The sequence below is a fragment of the Dipteris shenzhenensis genome, chromosome 18 (assembly GCF_047967505.1).
Source record: "Dipteris shenzhenensis isolate YYH24624 ecotype China chromosome 18, Dip_SZ_1.0, whole genome shotgun sequence".
NCBI classification, from domain to species: Eukaryota; Viridiplantae; Streptophyta; class Polypodiopsida; order Gleicheniales; family Dipteridaceae; genus Dipteris; species Dipteris shenzhenensis.
In genome coordinates, this window is record NC_141613.1 from 53,131,308 (window position 1) to 53,152,843 (window position 21,536).

Sequence of the window (21,536 nt, forward strand, 5' to 3'; positions counted from 1 at the left end):
AAGCTTTTGACATAGTTTAATGGGAGTTCATATCGCAAACAATGCGAGCCTTGGGCTTTGGAATAAAAATGCACCAGGTTATTTATTGGCTCTATAGGGATAGCAATGCTGCTTGTATTCTTTCTAGAGACATCTTTGAATAATGGACTCTTCATAGTTTGGTTCATCAGTGCTGTCCCCTTAGTGCCTTACTATATGCTATTGCTACTCATCCTATGCTGCAATACATTGATCATCTAGTGGCTACAGATTCTCTCCATGGTTTGGAACTAGATGAAAATCGTAGCATGGTTGCTCAGGCCTATGCTAATGATTCTTTATTTACTCCAAGCAATACTCCGCCTAATCTTTCTGCTTTGATGCAAGCCCTTTCAATTTATGGTTTGGCAATTGGCCTTCATGTTAACTTTCAAAAGTCTAAGCTGCTCCCTTTGCATCTTAAAGACTGGCACAGTCTCTTATGGCCAAGGGAGATCATCCCACCCACTCAGTTAGTTCGACACCTTTGTTATCCTTTGATTGGTTTCTAATAAAGCTCCGAAAAAACCTTAAATATTGGAAATTGGCAACCTGGCCTTTACATGTTCGCCTCTGACTAGTGCAGTCCATACTTGTGGCATACATTCAATTTTATTTGCCTTTGATCATGTTCACCAAGGCAGATCTTGATTCCTTTATGTCTGTCATTATGGAGATATTTTGGCATTCCAAACATGGCAGAAAAAGTCTCACACTGCTTTCGGTGAATCGAATTTGTTCCCCTAAGATGCATGGAGGTTTGAATATCACTAATATCCCAAGTGCACATCCTTGCTCACAAGGGGAAAATATTGCTACAATTTTTGAAAGATGATCAGCCCCGAGCTCTCATGATTCAATCTCTGGTCACACATATCAGTACTCTTGCTTTTGGTCATTGGCAACTCACTCAGTGGGATTTCTTGTTTGGGTGCATTGATGGCACTTTGCATGTCTGCCCTATGGTCTCCAACTTGCTTCTTGACTGGAAGCATATTCTGTCTCACTTGGAATGGCATGGTCGACAGTCTCTGATGGGAAATTCTTTGCGAGCTGAAAGCATTCACTGGTCCAACGTTTTTCAGCCTCCTCTTGCTTTACAGGAACCTCTCCATTCTTACTTTATTTCTTTTAAAGGGGTCAATACTATTGCTGATGTTATTCATGATGATGGCTCTATGCTTCCCTTTTTCTCTGGCAACCACACAGTATGGTTTGGGTTCTCATTATCGTACTTTGTGGCAGTAAATCACTTGTATGCTTTTGCCTTTAGTTCCGATTCCCCCTTTGGAATTCCAGGATTGATTATAGGATTGCATATTGACTTCCCTTGGGTCCTCCTCTCGTCCTTTGAGGCTATCTCAGATTACTGTGCATGCATTATACAAAATCCTTTTGCCTCAACCCTGGGTTTCAAAAAGGGGTGATTCTCTTTAGCGAATGCATCAGCCAGTTTAGTGTTGGAGGAAAAGACTACGACAACTTTGGGCATACAAGGTTCCACTTCGACAACAGCTTTTCTTACGACGAGTGCTTCTGGGAATTTTTTCATCTAGACAATTGCTGGCCCATAGGCACATCGCTCCTGCTTTATGTCATCAGTGTCTGATTTCTCAAGAGACTGTGCCTCATTTATTTTAGCATTGCCCGTCTTCTCGGCAGTTTCTGGATTCTCTTCGATAGAAGCTACGAGTGAGATTCCCGACTGTTCTCTTTGGGAAATTTTTCTAGCTCTTTGGTTTTCATCCACAGCGACCAGAGTTTTGTCTTTTCTTTGTTTGGGCTCGCTATTGGGTACTTTGGACTTTATGGACAGACTGCAATTGTAAATTCTTTAGTGATCCCAATTTTTCTTTGTTTGCTTTCTTTAAGCATTCTTTGCAGCAATCTTTCTTTAATTGCATGCAAACTCGCCAGATTGATCAAGATGTATATTTGTGTGTGTGTATGTGTGTGTATGTGTGTGTGTGTGTGTGTGTGTGTGTGTGTGTGTGTGTGTGTGTGTGTGTGTGTGTGTGTGTGTGTGTGTGTGTGTGTGTGTGTGTGTCCTATAGGAAACTGCCCTAAGAACAGGTAATGGTCCTACAGACTAGTATCCAAATGTTAAAAGCACAATTTTGCAACATAATAAAGTACAAAATACGTGAAGAGGTACAAAACCCTTAGCATTTCCACTCTCCAATTGGAGAGATGAAGGGCAACAAGAGCATTGAAGGCAATGATCTCGTTGGCAAATGTACTAGATACACATTCCAATGTCGGGGACTGTTACCTACATCCATCCAAGAGAAGGTTATGTTAGACTACATACATCTTCTAGCTTGGGACTATAGGTGTCATAGACCCCAACTACTTGTTATCACAGTCTAGAATATGACCCAATAGTCAACCAAGAGACCTAGGTATATCCCAATGGGCTTGAAAAGAGAATTATTGCTAAAGGTTCTAAGATAGAGGTAGTTGCCAAGCTCACAAGTCCAAATTCCATGAGCCGGAGATTAGATTGCCCAGTAAAAAGGGAGCCATTAAGATAAGGTACAAGAAAAAAGAAAAACTAGAGGACTAAGAACATAGTTGACTAGTACCATGTAAGTAAGAGTTAGTCTACGATATAGAACTTTGGAGGTGTTTTTTGTCTCCGGTCACTATTATGTAGAAGGATGGCCAGCATCAACGCAGAAAATCATGACTGCCAAGTACTCATCATTATCTAAATGACGTTTCCAAACTATCTAATGCACTTGAAACAATCTATCCAACCGCTAACTGTGTAAGCATAAAAAAGCCACAGCGCCACTAAGTAAAATTGTCAAACAATGGTAGCACTAGATCCATGACAATGGAACAACAAGTGACCGAAGGCGCAGCAAAGACATTATTGAAGATAAACAACTCAAAAGATAGGTATACATAGTGAGCTCCTACATGCTGATAACATAAGTTTAAACAAATGACTATTTTACATGTTAGGACCACCGATGGCACAAAGCGATGGAAGAATTTTGAGAGCTATAAGATTTAACCTTATGAGTGGCGTCACCCAATTGTCTGAGAAGGAAAAGGCTACCATATGAGCCGTGTAAAAGCTAATGCAAGCTAGGTTAGCATCAGATGGAAGCATCACTACCGCTGGTTGTGAGAAGAAGAGTGGCTGGTACCATAGCCTTAGCTAAGGCACGGGAAGAGAGGAACCCAAGAATGCTTGAATAGTGGAGACTCAAGAGGAAAATGGGGAGAGGAAAGGAAAGAATAGAATACGGGAGCTAGGTGGAGAAAAGTGGAAATACGTGGGGGAGGAGAAGATAGACAGAAGCCCGAGAGAGCCAAGCTCACACAACAAGGAGGTATAGGCATTGCATGCTTGTGAGAGATGTAAGGTGGTGGGAGTCCTTGCGCGACAGATAATGGAATCCAAGCTTCACTGATATAGCAGATTTCCTCATGAGTGCCACAACTAGGACTATGTACTCTTAAGGATATAACTAAGTGAGTGGTCCAAAAGAAATGTGAGGTCCTTTGTTCAACATAGGGTCCCTTTAAGCATGAAACGTATTAATTTCGAAGTAACAACTATATTACCATAGTCCTAGTTGTTTGACCTTACATTTAAGGCCAATGGAGCAAGGTACTTACCATTAGAGTACGTAGGGGGTATCCAAGGGAGGAAAAAGAGCTCATGTACTTTGGCTCATTAATGGTAATTTGGCATCATTTGCAGACTTACTATGGCACATAATGGAGGACAAGCCTAGATTATAGGTGACTCCAGGAAACAACACGTAGGAGAGCGAGTTAAATATAGACATTGGATGCCATCAAAAGCGGAATAGAGAATCTCTCACAATATTGAACACATACTCCCATAACCGTATGTGTGTGCTAATGATGTTAGGAATGTGTGTGTGTGTGTGTGTGTGTGTGCTCGATATTGGATGTGGGACTTCATCCTCATCAGTATGGATTTGTGCCATGAAGAAAATCCATGATAATATTTCCAATGCCTTAACTGCAATTGAATATGCTAAGTATTCGCATCAAGATGTCCTTATATTGCAGGTGGATATTGCTAAGGCATTTGATACTGTTCAATGGGATTTTATCTCTCAAATTATGACAAAGTTAGGCTTTGGTCCCAAGATAGCAAATGCAGTTTACTGGCTTTATTCTGACTCTACTTCTCAGTGCATTCTGGGGGTCATCTGTCTCGGTCATGGACATTGGATCGATCAGTTAGACAAGGCTGCCCTCTTAGTGCTCTCTTTTATGCCATTGCGACACATCCCCTTTTGATGTATCTTGATCATCTTACAAACACAAGACAGATGACTGGTCTTCAAATCCCCGGGGTTGCATCTTTTTTGGCACAAGCATATGCTGATGATTCCTTCTTTATGCCACAGAATTCTCCTCGGGAAGTTCACATGTTATGACCACTCTTTCATTGTATGGTTTGGCAGCAGGATTGCATGTCAATTTTGACAAATCTAAATTACTTCCCCTGACACAATGTGATTGGCATTCCATTCTTTGGCCAGGTCAGGTGGTGATGTAGTCAAGCATTTGAGATATCCCATAGGATGGCATATCACCAGGAAGCAGCAGCTACAATGGATCTTCCAAAGGCTTCAACACAAACTGGAATGCTGGAAGATTTCTACTTGGCCTCTTCATGTCAGGATCAGAATAGTACAGTCCATTGTAATGTCCTATGTCCAGTTCTATTTGCCTTTGATACATTGGTCCTCCAGGGATATTTCAGCCTTTATGTCTCAAGCTATGGAGATGTTATGGAGGACAAAAACTGCTGTGAAAGCATTGAGACTGATGAAGATGGAAATGGTGTGCTCTCCTATGATGCATGGTGGACTTAATGTCCTCAATATAAGATATCATGTGCTTGCAAGGAAGGTGACTATGCTGCATACTTTTTTCTGCCAACAACAGCCATGGACTTGTATGCTAGCATCCATGTGTGTCAACATGAGGACTTGTGCTTATGGTCATTGGACTACTGATCATTGGGAGGTTGTCATTGGCAGATTTGTAGGAAAGATACCTGGCTATCCTTTCTCTACTGCTCTGATACTTGACTGGAAACAAGTACTTTCTAAGGTCAAATGGGCTCCTGGTAATTGCTTGGGGACAAACTCAATGAGGAAAGAAAGTATTCACTGGAGTGCCATTTTTGCAATTCCGCTAGCTTTACAGGAACCTACTGTTCGGGCCTACAATCTCATGAAATTGGGAATTAGATACATACATGATGTGGTAGATGATCAGGGATATGTCTTATCATTTCCTCAGGCCATTGCTTCCTATGCATTGGGAATGCATCATAGGTCTATATGGAAGAAAATTGCTAATTTATTACATCCTTTTCTACCTGTTCCTCCTGTGGCTGACACTGACAGGCTTATGGATTGGCAATTGCAACCCTCTGCTACCTGCACTCATCCTGTTCCTCTTCTTGCCTTAACCTCCATCAAAGCCTATAGGCTTCTTCAGCCTTCTCCATGGATTCAGCAATATGCTAATTCTCTGTGGCATATAAGGAAGCCCCTCTCATGGTGGCGGAAGAATCTCAGGATATTATGGAAGTGTAAAATGCCATTGAAACAAAGACTTTTTCTTTGGAGATGTATGGCAAGTACATTGTCAGTGGGAGTCACACTTGCTAAACGTCGCATTGCACCATCCACATGCTTAAGATGTCAGGCTCCTTCAGAGACTGTTATTCATTTGCTTTGGCACTGCCCGTGTACTAAGATCCTCCTCAGGAGAATTTCATATTATCTTCAGATCTGTTTCCCGAGTCACAGATTTGGGAAGCATTTCTGGCTCTTTGGCAGATTTATGAAGTCCTTGTCTCAATACTCACTATTTCTCTCTTGGGTGCGATATTGGGCTCTTTGGACAATCTGGAGTGAGCATAATTTGGCATACTTGGTTCGGCAGATTCACAAGTCATATGAATCTTTCCGAGCCTCATTGTGGTAATCCTTATATGATGCATGCCATGAGGGTGATATGGATGCTTCTCGCATACCGCTTTTCTTTTTATGCTTCTGAACTTTGGGATGCTCTCCATTTTGGAGACCTCCCATCATGTAAATTTATGATCATATAAATATATGCACTGGATATTACCAAAAAAAAAGTGTGTGTCTACTTGTGAATTAAGGAGAGGTGATCAAGTCTAGCGATTAGGAGCCACAAACCTGGCCTTGACTAAGAGGCATAAACAAAAAAGAAGCTAAATAGTTGAAGTTGTATTTGCAAGCCAGACAAACAAGAAAATAAACAATTAAAGTTGTTGTTCCTAGTCAAGTAGAGGGGATTCATGCCAAGAATTATGAGCCACATACCCAACCTCAACTGATCCAAAAAATAATAATTTTGAATCTAAAAACTCACTAAAATCACATAAGGAAAGCAATAGATGGCCCATGCAAAAATACCACATGCTAAATTTGATTTACCATGCGATATTTGTAACCAATTGCATCCACTTATCTCGCCGTGTGTCAGCCATCCGTGTGGGATATATACCATGCAATATTGTAAACTTACCATGTTCCATAGAAAAAACACACCACGTGATCTATAAAATAAACCACATGACAAGTTTGTAGCACCGCGTGGTATGGTCTCGATCAACCAATTGCATGCATCTGGTCCCAAAAAAATCAATTTTGAATGTTATGAATGTTTCTAAATTAAAAAATATGTTCTCTTTTAAAATTTTGTTTTTAAAAAACCTCGCTCTCTCCTTCGTGCTTTATGAGAACTTCGAGCCATGCCACCACCCACTCTCCTTCTCTTTTCTTTCTACAAGCGTGGGGCTTGACGTGCTCTTCCTACTGCTATCTTCTCTTCAATCTAGCCAAGGATGCTACTTTCCTAATTTCTTTGAGGGATATCTTGGTCCTTTCTATTACTGTGACCCATTTATCATATATGTTGCTTGTTCCTCCAAAAAGGTTGCATGCCATGTCCTTCCAATCTTAGTATCATGGGGGAGTTGAAAGAAGACAGGATCTGCATTGAACCAAGACTTAACTTTTCTACCCACACCTCCATTCACTCTTATCAAAATGGGATTATGATCCGAGAATGTAAGGGAAGATCAAGAGCTACAACTACGCAATAAGGAATATTCAAAGATTACTTTAAACTCTATTGGACATAGGGCTATTCATGGTAAGAAAAGCATGAACCATGTGAAGCTGGATTCTTTCATTCATTCACATTGGATAATTCATATCGCATTGATACAAATGATGTCCCATTGAGATGTCCCTTCACGTGCATGAGTCCTTGAAAATAGTGTTAAGCATCAAGCAAGAAAACCACATGCATGATTGTGTGATTTCCATCATCCTAGCTTACTTGTTGCACATTACTAGTATCGAGGAGACCTAATCCACTTTATCTAGCTATCTCCTTATGCAAGATGATTATCCAAGCGACACTCAAACATTCTCATGTAATCCTATCAATGGTAGTATCTACACAAACATGGTCAGATGTCGTGGGACATGAGACAATTTTCAAAAGTAGAAACGAAATATGTTTGATATTATGGAATCCATATGCACTAGTACACTTGCCTCTTTTGGATGCTTTCTATGTAAATGTTGTAACAAATTTGACACATTGCTCTTTTTTCTTTCTTATTCAAACAAGTAAGCTACTACTATTCACTATTCAATCCAAGGCATCTCCTTTACGTGGATGATACTATTGAAAAAATAAATAAAGTTAGATTTTAATATAATAGCTTAGAGACCATTAGAATTTGCAAAATCCAAACACATACTAGATGCTAGAATCCGAAGTTGCTATTAACTCTTGAAGAGTAAGTGACAAGAAACCCATAAATTTAGGATGATAGCCTGATATGAATATCATAACAATGTTGGAATGGATTAAAAGCATTCATTTGAATTCGAACGGATGCTAGCATTCAAAAGTTACAAACCCTTTGTGTGGTCTACTAATATTTGTCATGCTAGCATCTAGGATTAGACAAGGACCCTAGCATCCTTTAGATAGGTTCAAAATGTCAACATCCCTTGCATGAGCTACCAGCAATTAGAGGCTTAAGATGTCAGGATCCTTTGGATGTGTTTAGGATGTTAGCATCCCTTGCGTGAGTTACTACAACTATAGATGCTAGTCCAAAGCTGCATTGAAGAATATTGTTTGCATAATTGAAGATGATATCAAAGCATCAGAAACTGCATTGAATTTCATTCTCAAATTTCATTCTTATACACGGTCTTTGCTCTCAATTCCATACAAATTCTGGAGAAATGCAACATAGAGAAGAGAGAATAAAGCTTGGAAGTGAAATGCATGCATAAAATGCTTCCGATTAGTTTGGCTTCTTTTGACCCTTATGAGTCTCTTGCTTCCAATCATTTTAGGGTGCGAAAGCCTTTATTTTTACAAATTTGACAACTTTTTCTTTGAGACTTATAGACTGTCAGACATCACTAAAGGAATATCTTCCACTTACAAGGTAACAGATTACCTTAGACAACTATACACTAATTCATAAGGGGGAATATTGCTATAAGTACAACATCCTTGTATTTTCATTTACTTCTATTTTCCCAGCATTCAAAGCAGCATTCTCAATCAGAAAAATCATCATGAGATCATCTTTCAGAATTTCTCTTTATATGCTCAATAATATATCTGCATCTTTTAGTGTCGTGGTTTCCATTTACAAGATGTTAATCTAGTCCTATCTCCCCATATGATCACTAGATTTTTCAAACCAAACATATAAATGAATTTGATCTAGGATCTGCACGTTAAAGTATATTACAAATGGTGAGCATTGAAGTCAACAAAAGATGCTACAAATATAGAAATAATTTTCACCCGCACACCATGTGGAGAAATGACTTTGACCTTTAAACTCCGGCTGCAGATTTAGTCTAAAGGAATTCTTCCCAAGTCCTGAGAAGTTCATGAGACAAGGAATATCAGAAGATACATTTAGCACTATCTTCTGTGGAAAAGTTAACATACATATGCTGCAGCAGCCATGATCATCAAAGAAAAAATGATGCATTATTCTTTATTCAAATGAATTTGAACAATGGGAAGAAGTTTGTAACTACTAGCTTGTCACAAACAACAATACAGGGAAACAATTATCCAGGTGGAACACAGATGTGGACCAAGTGTTTCAATCTTCATACATACATCTAGGTTCTGCAAAAGTTCTTCAATGCAATATGAAGTCCCTTTCACTGCTTCTTCAATGCAACATGAAACTTCATTCACAGCTTTGTCCAAAAGTTCCTTAACCTCAACTGAAAGTAGCTCTTCGAATTGTTTTTCCTGCAATTCAAACCATGCCACTTTTCATGACATAAACAAGCACTGTAGTTCAATGAAAATACATACATATGTGTAATAGAAATATTAAATCACGCGTTGTGAGCGAATTTCCTTCGTGCTCAGTCAATATCTCTTTCCCTAATTGAGAGGAACACAAAATTGGGAAGTCTTCTTATAATCACCAACTCCAAATTGGTCTTATTTGAGCTTTCTGCAGATACTTCTACTCAGTGAAAAAACAGGGGGGAAAAAGGAGAGTCCTCCCCAGGAACAGTGCTAATCATCCCCCCTTCCGTGTTCCTTTACCTTCCTAGTCTTATTTGTTCTTCTCAATTGATGACACTTCTACATGGAGGGTCACTAGTTCAAGATGAGCCTAACTCTCTCTGTGGTTAGGTAAAGACTCTATAAATGAACTTCTATATGACAGCTGGAGTGGTGGTGGGGTACTTGAGGATGCCCTTAACCACAAAAAAGAACTGAAAAGTCAAGTTTCTCCATCCCTTCTCCTTGCCATCTTCCATCAAGATTCTGATTTGCTCCTTCCCTCGCAGAGTTGTGACATACAAGTTTGAGAATGTGAACTTTGGCAGTCTTATGCTATTGCAAAATTTTCAGATGGTGGATGTATTGCCTCATTTGGAAGCCCCTCCTACGCACATATGTGAGGGATGTATTTTGGATAAAATGCAAAGATTTTCTTTTCCTAAGTATGGTGCAGTCCGGGCTGCCAAGAAATTACAGCTCATTCACAATGATGTTTGCGGTCCCAGGAGAACACAATCTCTCGGGGTCATTTCTATTTTCTTACTTTCATAGACAACTTTCCAAGGTTGACTTGTGTGTTTGATCTCAAGCTATCAGAAGTCTTCACATTGTTTAAGCAATTTGTTGTGTTGGTGGAGAATCAATCTACGCAGAGCATACATTCAGATCAAGGGTGGAGTATATATCCAAGTCATTAGTAAACTTATTGGCTGAGAAAGGCATCCTGCATTAGTGCACGGATTGATATACTTCTCAACATAATGGAGTGGCTTAGTGCAAGAACAGGTCACTCATGGAGATGGGGAGATACATGTTTAAGACCAAAGGAGTGCCGCATAAGTTTTGGATGGAATCTGCAATCCTATTTTGGATAGGTGTCCCACTAAAGGTGATGACACCATATTAAGCTTGGTATGACGGAACCCGTTGTGGGTTTCCGTATATTTGCATGTGTAGCCTATACACATGTGCTTGAGGAATTGTGAGGGAAGCTTGATAATAAGGCTGGGAAGTGCATATTTGTGGGCTACAATAGTGAGAGCAAGGGCCATAGACGTTATAGTCCTGTGACCAAGAAGGTCTTTACCAGTAGGGATGTCATTTTTGCTGAAAATTCAGACCTGCCCATTGCTCTTTTTGATGAAAATTAGATTCATCCATAAGAAAGTGCAGCATTGTAGTTCCTTGTTGGCTGCTCCGTACTCTCCAGGAGAGCAAGCTCTGTGCACCTCTTCAACACACGTAGTGACACTAGAGATGCTAAGGGTGCCCACTATTGTGACTCAGCTTTGGTCAGTAAGTTACTTGAGATAAAATGAATTTGATTGCTTTGATGATGTGCGTGACAATGTGCATTGGATGCAAACTATGCAAGCGGAGATAGACTCCATTCAGAAGAATCAAATTGGGTTTAGGTGGACTTGCCTGTGGGCAAGAAAGCAATTGGTACTAAGTGGGTGTACAAACTGAATCGCAAATCAGATGGATCTATAGATGGGTACAAAGCCCATCTTAGTGCAAAGGGTGATGCGCAAAGAAAAGGCATAGATTATGAAGGACCTCAGCTCCCTCTTCTTATATGACTACCATCAAGTGTGTTGTTTCTATAGCTGCATTTTATGGATGGAATATCCATCAATTGGACATTAAAACTGCATTCTTGAATAGGGACCTCCTTGAGGAGGTTTATGTCTTCAACCCATTGGTATTGTAATACCTGGCAAGAAAAAAAAGGTTTGCAAGTTGAAGAAGGCCTTATATGGCTTGAAGCAGGCTCCCATGCAAAAAATGATGCCTTCTTTACAATCCAAGAAATACAGAATAGTCCAAACGAGAGCACAATTTGTGCAGTGTAATACATTGGGAAACTGCTCGAATGGTTCAGATTTCAGAATTGCAAGCTCATCTCAACTCCTATGGGGCCATGGCTTAAGTTGTCCATGCATAATGAAAATCAACCGTTTGATGCCACTATTTGCAGCTACGATGTGGGTGCCTCATTTACATGTGTCATATGCGGCTAATATTCAATATGCAGTATCCAAGTTGATTAGATTTATGCAGTCCTAAAACTTCACATTGGCAGTCTATGAAGCATGTATTCAGATACCTGCAAGGTACTTGGTCTCTTGGTTTGCTCTTTCCTGGGAGGTGGCTTGCATTTACATGCTTACAGCGATTCAGATTGGGCTGGTGACTTTGATACTAGGCAGTCGACCAGTAGTAATTGTTTCTTTCTCGTACACTCGTACCTTTCTTGGTGGAGTAAGAAACAATTGATGGTCTTGTCACGCTGAGTATAGGGCGGATTTCCCAACCACATTAGTGTGTGTTTCATTGGGCATTTGTTGGCAGATCTACATGCGTCGTTGGAGGAGCCTAGTACAATACTCACTGTCAAAGTGCCATTGCTGTGGGTTGGAAACCTTTGTTTCATGCATGTACAAAACACAGAGAGATACTGTAGGCCATCTCCTGGTGGTTCTAGTGATGCCCTATAAGCCATGGTATGTGCCTTGTAGGCATAAATATAGGCACTTGTCGTGTTAGTGCCTTTTTGGCCACATAGGACACTTAGTCCTATGTGACACCTAGGACACTTAGTCCTAGGTCTAGGTACAAGTACCTTGTACTCTCTATTTTCATTATCCTAGTTTTGATGTGACGGCAGACTCTATCGACTCTTTGTACCTTGCTCTCTCTCTCTTTCTATTCATCGATCCTACCGTGGTATCAGAGCCCAGATCTGCTTCCTGTCCCCGTACAGTCCGTACAACTGCCCGTACATTCCCGTACCAGCTGCATGTACATCTGTCGTACCTGCTCAACGTCGTACCTGCACTGTCATACAATGTACTTGCGTCGTACGTCCGTACTCGCATGATTGATACCTTTGAATCTTGGTTACCTCTGCCATCCTCAGAAGAGGACTTTGACCAGCAACATGAGCCTCCTGCAGGCCCTCCACCAAGCAATAATCAGCCACTACCCCATGCTGATTTGCAGGTTTCTCTTCCAGCACAAAATGATCCCACTACTCATGATGCAGTCATTGAAGAAAGAGCTGTCAATAGACAGCAAAGGCAAGATCCCAGATGGCTTCTTGATACATTGAGGGACAGCAAACAAGATCAGCCTTTTGCTGCCCAGACAAGATCAGGGAATAGACAGATGCATGGGCACTTTCTTGAATTTGCACTCCTTGCTACAGCTTGCAATGAAGAGCCCTTGTGCCATAAAGATGCTTTTCACAGCAAAGAGTGGATGGATGCAATGAGAGCTGAGTTACAATCCATTGCCAAAAATGACAGATGGGAATTAGTAGATCTCCCTCCCGGCAAGCATGCCATTGGTACCCGGTGGGTCTACAAATTAAAAAGGAAATCTGATGGCAGCATAGATCGATACAAAGCCCATCTTGTTGCAAAAGGGTATGCCCAACAACAAGGCATTGACTTTGAGGAGACATTTGCTCCCACATCCAGGATTACTACCATTAGATGTGTCATTGCCATTGCAGCCCATCATCATTGGCAAGTGCACCAACTTGACATCAAGACTGCTTTTCTTCATGGGGATCTGCAGGAAGAAGTATATGTCACACAACCTCTTGGTTTTGAGGTTGTTAATTCTGAAAATAAGGTATGCCGGCTTAGAAAAGCCCTTAATGGTTTGAACCAGGCACCCAGGGCATGGTATGCCAAAATTCATGCACACTTACTATCCCTTGGTTTTCAAAATAGTCCCATAGAACCCACTCTTTATGTCCGTGGGAGTGGATCTGATTTTTTAGTGCTGATTTTATACGTGGATGATACGCTCATCACGGGCCCAGATACTCAGCAAATTGCAGCTTTCAAGGCTGATTTGCAACAGATTTTTGACATGCCAGACATGGGACAGCTCCATTATTATTTGGGCATTCAGTTTGCTCATGTTGAGGGGGGTATCATGATGTCTCAGTCCAAGTATATTGGACAGCTCCTTGATCGTTTTCAGTTTGAGGATTGCAAGCCAATCTCTACTCCAGTGGACCCTGGCTTCAAATTCTTAGCTCATGATGGGAGCCCACCATGTGATATCACTCTTTATCAGCATGATGTTGGATGCCTTATTTATTTATGTCACACCAGACCTGACTTACAGTATGCAGTATCTCAGCTCAGCAGATTCATGCACATGCCCAGTTCACAGCATTGGCAGGCAGTGAAGAGAGTCTTCAGATATCTCAGAGGCACTCAAATATTAGCCCTCTTCTATGGTGATCAGGGTTCACTTACCATGCATGCTTACACGGCTAGTGACTGGGCAGGATGTTCCGACACCAGAGTGTCACATATTGGCAATTGTTTTTTGCTTGGCAATTCATGTATCTCTTGGCTCAGCAAGAAGCAACCAACAGTTGCCACATCTAGCTGTGCGACTGAGTTCAGGGCAGCTTTCACCGCTACAGTAGAGTGTGTTTGGCTTCAACAGTTACCTACAGATCTTGGTATTCGCCAGACATCCTCCACTATTGTCTACACTGACAGCCAAAGTGCTTTGGCCATTGCGCGTAACCCAGTGTTTCATGCGCGTACCAAGCATATTGAAGTTCACTATCATTATGTTCGGGAGCGGTTGTCAGCAAGAGACATAGAGTTGTCATATCTTCCCACAGAGGACAACATAGCAGATATGTTTACAAAGGCACTTCCTCGTCCCAAGTTCGAAGTCTTCCGACAGGCTTTACACTTGGTTCCCTTTGTTACATGATTTGACATCCCTTGTACATTCATAGGTGGCTATATCCTTTTGGATGAACATGTGCCACCATGACCAGAAAATACCAGGTATTCTGAGACGTTTCCAGAGTACTTCAGCCCATCCCATGGAGGGGGTTTGTAGGCCATCTCCTGGTGGTTCTAGTGATGCCCTATAAGCCATGGTATGTGCCTTGTAGGCATAAATATAGGCACTTGTAGTGTTAGTGCCTTTTAGGCCACATAGGACACTTAGTCCTATGTGACACCTAGGACACTTAGTCCTAGGTCTAGGTACAAGTACCTTGTACTCTCTATTTTCATTATCCTAGTTTTGACGTGACGGCAGACTTTATCGACTCTTTGTACCTTGCTCTCTCTCTCTTTCTATTCATCGATCCTACAGATACTATGGCTATGGTAGGGATTGGCTACATGCAGGGGAGATCATGTTGGTCTTCTACGGTCTACCCTACGCAACAAAATGTGACGGATCTTTTCACCAAAGCATAACCTCATCCAAAGCTTGAGGCTCTCCGAAGATTAATCTTAAAGCAGCCCCAAGCTTTCAGGACCGCAGCCATGAGAGGTGAGGAAGGAACCCTAAAATACACCGAGGTAAAGATTCACCTGGTATTGTCCATCCAATCACCACCCTAAAGAGGGAGAGCATGATTTGTGTGCAATGAACGAAGAAATCTTTCCGAGGCTCTTGTCCTGTCGACAGACCTCTCACCACAACCTTGCAAAGCAAATTTGGATCGATAATGTTGAGGCCCCCTTCATGTGTGGGGAGAACCAAGGTTTCCCAAGCCACTCTTATTCTGGTGCCTACAAATCCATCAAGCCCACTCCACAAGAAAATTCTTATTGGCCTTCTGAGCTGAGTGATGCAATTCCTAGAGCGGCACCAACAAGAACAAATAAACCAAGCTATGGCCTGCGACACTTGGTTAACAACTACTAACTCTGAATACAAAGCTCAAGGCTACCTGAACTCCAAAAGAGGAGCTTTGTCTTTATACTCTCCAACACGAAGTAAAGTGGTGCAAAGGAGAGATACCCATGCGACCTGGTAGCCCAAATATCTAATAGAAGCATTCCAAGCAGCTCTCAAGAGAGTGGAGGCCTTCTTCTCTTCTCCCTTTCTTCTCCGAGGGTAACTCCACCATATTAAAGTCACCTCCAAAAATCCACGAGTCTGCAATGGGGGCCCATGATAACAATTTCTTCCAAAACAAGACACATTTTTCTCTATTATCACGGACGTAAAGGTTGGGAAGACCACCTTTACATCCATCAATCAAAAGTAGGAATCCACTATTCTCTAGAGGGAGAAATGATGCCGTATCCAACAACTAGGGGAGACGAGAATCTGAAACTAAAATCCAAGTTCCTACCCTAGTGCCAAAAGCAGGAGACAATAAACTATGACTAGAAAGCAATTTACCTGACTTTCTACAATGTCCACCATCTAACTTGTGTTCCTAAATAAAAATAATGTTGATTACGAATCAACCAGCTCTAGAGGTGATGAGGAATACCACCATCTCCCCTATCGTTTTGGCTAAGAATCCTCGCTGATGGGAGAAATAAGCTAGAACAACTCCCCTGCCTAGTGCCGAAGCACATCACCCTTGGTGAAGATCTCGTAGAATATTGCAAGGGAGCGAGGGGAGAAATTTTAACTAGAGAAAGTACCCCAAACCAGTGGAGGTTGATGCGCTATCAACATGGATTGGAGGAGCAATGTCGACAAATGTGGAAGATTTGTTATGATACAAGGATGAGAAAAAGACCTCTTGTATAAGGTGACTAAAAGTGACTTGTGATATAAAGGCCTCTTGTATAAGGTGACAGAAGTGACCTATGATACAAGGATGAGAAAATGAGTACTTGTTCAAGTCAGAAAACGTGATGACCTTTGGCAGTGACCAAAGGGCTTCAAGTGCAAGGCAAGTGACCAGATAGCATCCTGTACGTGTGAAGTGATAGGACAGTCTCTTGCACATTGGATGACTTGGTGAGTTCTCAACCTAATCAAGAAACCATGAGATCACTAGGACAGCTAAAAGTGACAGAAAAATTTGCAAACATCCGGGGTAACCTAACTCGGAAAGCACTTGGTCTACCTCGATACAAGTAGAGCCACTAGCTTGGAGTGTGCATCAAAAAGTGCACATGAAGGAGGAAGGTTGCTGACATCCGAGGTGTAACCTAAAGGCCACTTGGTCCACCTTAGTATACGTCAGAGCAACCATTGGAGGTGCACATGGAGGAGTTATGATATCATTGAAGAGTTAGAGGACGACGAGATTTTGATGCAGTCAAGATATTGAAGTCATTAGGAGACTAAGCGATAAAATGACCAAGGGAGGTAAGAGGAGAACCAATGAGAATGGAGGGAAGACGTTCCATCGATAGAATGAGTCACAGGTCATCGCCAGTAGATGTGACTGGGAGGGGAGGGCAATTGAGGAGAGAAGAGGAGAGACTTAAGCTATGGGCTCCTATTTTCCTCTCTCTATATGTCATTATACTTATCAAATGCTTTGTCATCCTAGGATCATATTTATTCCATGGGACCTCTTGTACATTTGTATGCAGTCGTATTACAGTACCCTTTATACACTCGTACTACCAAGGCACTTCCCCCACCCTTGCATTCCTCATGTCTATCTTGCAAGGCTTGAGTAGTACATTAGGCTCTTAAACTTTCCTTCTATTTTAACACATAATGAGAATCTAAGTAGCTGATAGATGAGACAGTACCCCAAGAGACATGTCCATCTATGTGGTGCTCTAGCATGCCTACATCATAAATCAAGATTTTTTCCATAAACTCATAGACCATGCAAGAAGAGTGATTGGTTTCCCATTGCATAAACTTTTAGACATGTAACAAGAGAGATTGGTTTCCAATTATTTAACAAAACTTATCCCCCTTAGGGGATAGAAGTGATCAAACCTTACAGTGATTGCTGGCCCAAAGATCATTCATGCAGTCCCTCAGTGAAAGATAAAATAAAATGAGGGCCCATTCAGGTCCCAGGTGTCCCGATAAAAGTGGTAGAAAGACCTTCCTCACTTGAACACCCACTAATGATTGAAAAAAAAGAGACCCTCATCTAATTTTGCCAAGTCAGTAGTATTATGCAAGGGATCATCAACCTTTGCGTACAAGCCCAAATAAAATCCCTAGCTTGTAGATATCTGCTGCAAGAAAGGCAGCAGTGTAGAGATTTACCACATCTTTATAATTACTAGAGAACTTTCACTTCATAGGGAGCTCAGGAATGCTGTTCTACTAAAGATGAGTATTGGGAACGCCTAGGGAATTTCAGGCATACGAAACGGCCAGGGAACATTTCCTAGGCTGTTACACAGGGACTAGCCACTAAATGATAACTTCAGCTTCGTAGGAGCCAAAGAATTATCCTTCTCGTGTCCAACTTAATGCCTTTTGAGGATCTTTTCCTAGTTGCCGTATTTTTGTATGCATTTTGGCAATCAATCATCATTATTTTATATACATATTCTCTAGGCACCTTCACCCTCAACTCCTCCACCATTGATGATGAGGCGTTCTCATTTCCATACCCATCCCTTGGAGTCCTGTCCCATTCCAGAGTGGGTCTATGTTCTGAAGAACGTTCCAATTCCGGGATATATGCATCCATGACTGATCAGACTGAAGAGTGCCCTGATTATCCAAGAGACATATCAGGTGATAACACGATCCAACTGCTCTGGAAAACTCCCCGCAAAACGAATCCTACAATACGAGAATTTGATCGAGTGTGGAATCTTAATTGAGACCTTTGCTCGCAGTCTCCAACAAATTAGCCCTCAGATCTCTCTCTCCAGTAAGAAGAGTCCTTCTATTAAGGAGTGACTGTGGCAATGCTTACCAAGTCTTTTTTAAAGTCAGTGACCTAGTTGTTCTATGAGCACCTGGCAAAGGGGCTAATTCTGGAGCTAATGGGCAAATCCTTCCTCTATAAGCTGCCATTTGCAGACATTATTAAATTGTGACAAAATAGCTTCAGAACAGCTTTAGCAAAGGGACATTATTGATGGTTGAAACATTATTGATGGGACATTGATGGGATGATGCAAGGTTAACCGGGAATGTCCATATAAAAGTTGGCATCCAAGGGGGAAAAAAACTCGATAAGGCAACCAAATTCTTTCTTGAGCTGCTGAAAGAAAGGAACTCTAAACTGTTTGCAAATAAGGGTCGTCATCTTCTGAAAACCTCAATTTATATCTCAAAGTGAAAATTTCTTATTTTTCTAAGTAGTAGAAGTTTGGCTGATTAGCCTCAACTTAACTCAGTGGAAGGTTAGAAGCTATTTGAAAGTAGAACGCAAGAAAGTAACAATGGATAGATACAATTTTACAAAGTGCAAGCTAGGGTTAGAACAAGAAATGCATCGATATGTAACATCCACTAGTCAAGTAGGAAGGCTCTACAATAAGTATCATACCTTCATAGTGAAATCAATTTCTTGGAATCAACACTTCTGGATATTTCAGAGAGAAATAGATTGGGAGAGGAACAACAATACCCAAATTTAAGAGTGCATGATTTTGTTGAAAACTTTACATCACTCGAAGTTCACAATTTACCCCATTTTAAAATGGATATAACTCAATAGTCCAATAACACATCTTGGTGAACTGAAACTATGCATCATGTAAATGTCTCAGAGTCTTGCCTGAAGATCCTCCAATAAGGCTCGTAGCCCTTCTTCACACTTGAAGTAGAGAAGACTTTCTTTCTCTCTGTGCCTCCATGGAACAGAAGTATGTGTCACTCTTCTGAAAAGATGCTGGCATACCATATGCTTTTGTTTGTTTGAAGAGTTGTACTGATTAGATTTTCTTTCGGCTTGACTTTTATGCTCTTCATTCAGCTTGACTTTTTCATTCTCCTTTTTTATTGTCTGAATAATCCTCAAAACTTGATTTCTTCCTTCAATCGAATCCTTATTGATGGGCCATGCCAAAACCTATGTCTGATACACAATGTTAAAGTAGAAAAAATATACATGAAGATAAAAGGAAATCAAGGAAAGAAAAGCATTTATATGGTCAAGAACTTATGTTGTGGACATTATTTCACGATGCATTACAATCAGCTTCCTTAAAATTCATTCTGAATAAACTTGTAGCTTGCAGCTTTTAGCATTTTCCAAGCGTTTATTTTCCCGGAAGTGTTGCCTGAAAACCTTAGGAATATCTGAAATGTTTAAAATTTAACAGTGTAATTTAAAGAAATACGTTAAGCTGCATGTAAATTCTAAAATGCTGTGCCGATACTTATAACTGTTGTACAATAGGTTAAGGTGAACTCGACTTCACTTGTTTTATTTTGAGATTTCTTTACTAATTCTGACCTAAATAGGCAGCTAATATATTTTACTTTAAGATATAGCATGTGTACAAAGGCTGGACACCTGAAACAATGTCCAGCTTTGTAATATATCCATGTCCTTAAAAGACTGCTCTCACAAAAACAGGTACATGCTTCAAGGGACCCGGGTCACATGGATTCTTGTACTTAAAGCTATACAGCTCCATGTCCCTCTGCTCCATCCTCCACCTCCCTCATTTTGCCTTGCATTAATCTCATCTCCTCACTCTTAATGCACTAAACTAAGAAATAAGCATATACCTTCTTGTCCCTCCTCTCTTATGGCACTAATTTGGATGAAAATTGACCACCTAATCTTATGCAAGGTCCTTCAAAAGGCAGCTCATGCAAATATACCACAGAAATAGCTTCTAGTGTCTTCTTATAGAGTAGTGGCCATGTGAGGAGTAGCAGCCATGTGAGCAGACTCAACCAAGACAGGAAGTAAGCACTGTCCAGGGTCAGCACAAAAGCACTGTCCAGGGTCAGCACAAACCCACCATCATCCTCAAAGGCAACACCTGTCTTTTTGGCGCCCATCCCCAAGAGCATGCTTACATATCCAACTCTACCATAGCTTTAAGTGCAGCGAGAGAAGTCATCATTCCCTTGGCTTCTTCCCCAAATCGAAATCCTATCCCTTGGCTTCTTTCCAAGCTCAACATGGAGAGCATATCCCTTGACTTCTTTCCATGATCAACATTGAGAGAATTTACTTGGCTTCCCTACATAAGTGTGTCATCAAATCCAAAATATATAACCCCCAAAATGGCTCCAAAAACTCCTCTCCATGGCTGTCTATGCTATAACACTGGTGACATATGGTAGCATGTATCTTTTGAACCGCACCTTTTTAAGGTCATCCCATTTAAGGAGCTGAGGACTGTTGCATTTGTAAGATGCACAACAATCACGGTGCATTGGTTGTCTTATATATGTTGAAGTGCGGGTACTCAGCATAGTATTATGTGCATTTATTGCTTTTGGTTTCTCTGATGTGTGAACCATATTCTAGTAGATATGCTCAATGCCCCACCCTCCTGGTAACCACCAGTGGTCCAAGGTGCTCAAGTTGTAAGGCCCCCATATGAGGAGAAGCCATGTGTGAGCCTGGGACACTGGATGGATCCTGACTTGCATATTAGATGAGGTCTATCAATGAGACCGTTGATGGTAGAAAGGTGATTGTGTGGGAGCCCCTTTTTCTTGCTGGGGCCTGGGGGCCAGCTGGCCCCCAGCTGGGGGTTCGGGGGCGAGAGCCCTCGAGGCGACAGTATAAGAAATATTCCTTGAATATTCCATGGACGACTAGTCGGTTCCACCGACTAGGTTGACTGGTCAGCTTTACCGACTAGGTTGACTAGTCGGTTCCACCGACTACGTTGATCCGACTACCGCCCTCATAGCTATAAAGAGGCAACCTCCCCAGTCCATTGTACCAGATCAGATCTTCCAACAGAGATCTTCCAACTAATAGCTCTTCACCTAGTATCTGTCTAGATCGCCATCTAAGCTCCACTATGGGAGCACACGGGTGGATGGAGCCATCATCTGTACTACATCAGTATTGAAGGAAAATTTTGTTCATCTCCAGTTTGTTGTGTACTCTCTATTCTTTGTTCAGTTTCTGTTCCGCTGCGCCGTGTAATTTAACATGGTATCAGAGCCCAGGCAGCTCTAAGAATCGAAGAATAGAAGAGAGGCGAGGGCTTCAACAACATATGGACTGATGG

At 41.3% G+C, this 21,536-nt stretch overlaps 1 protein-coding gene and 1 pseudogene across 1 annotated transcript in view; one reads left to right on the plus strand and one right to left on the minus strand.

Annotated features, from left to right (window-relative positions):
* Positions 1–4,794: 4,794 nt before the first annotated feature.
* Positions 4,795–6,087, plus strand: LOC147891416 (uncharacterized; annotated as a pseudogene).
* A 2,633-nt stretch (positions 6,088–8,720) lies between these two features.
* The window catches only part of LOC147891417 (uncharacterized), a 131,966-nt gene continuing 119,150 nt past the window's right edge, over positions 8,721–21,536 (minus strand). Inside the window, exons 14-15 of the mRNA XM_087390050.1 lie at positions 19,106–19,399; positions 8,721–9,375 (exon numbers count right to left, since the gene is read on the minus strand). Coding sequence (XP_087246176.1) covers positions 9,160–9,375; positions 19,106–19,399 — 510 coding nt within the window. The 3' untranslated portion in view covers positions 8,721–9,159. The remainder of the gene's footprint in view (positions 9,376–19,105; positions 19,400–21,536) is intronic.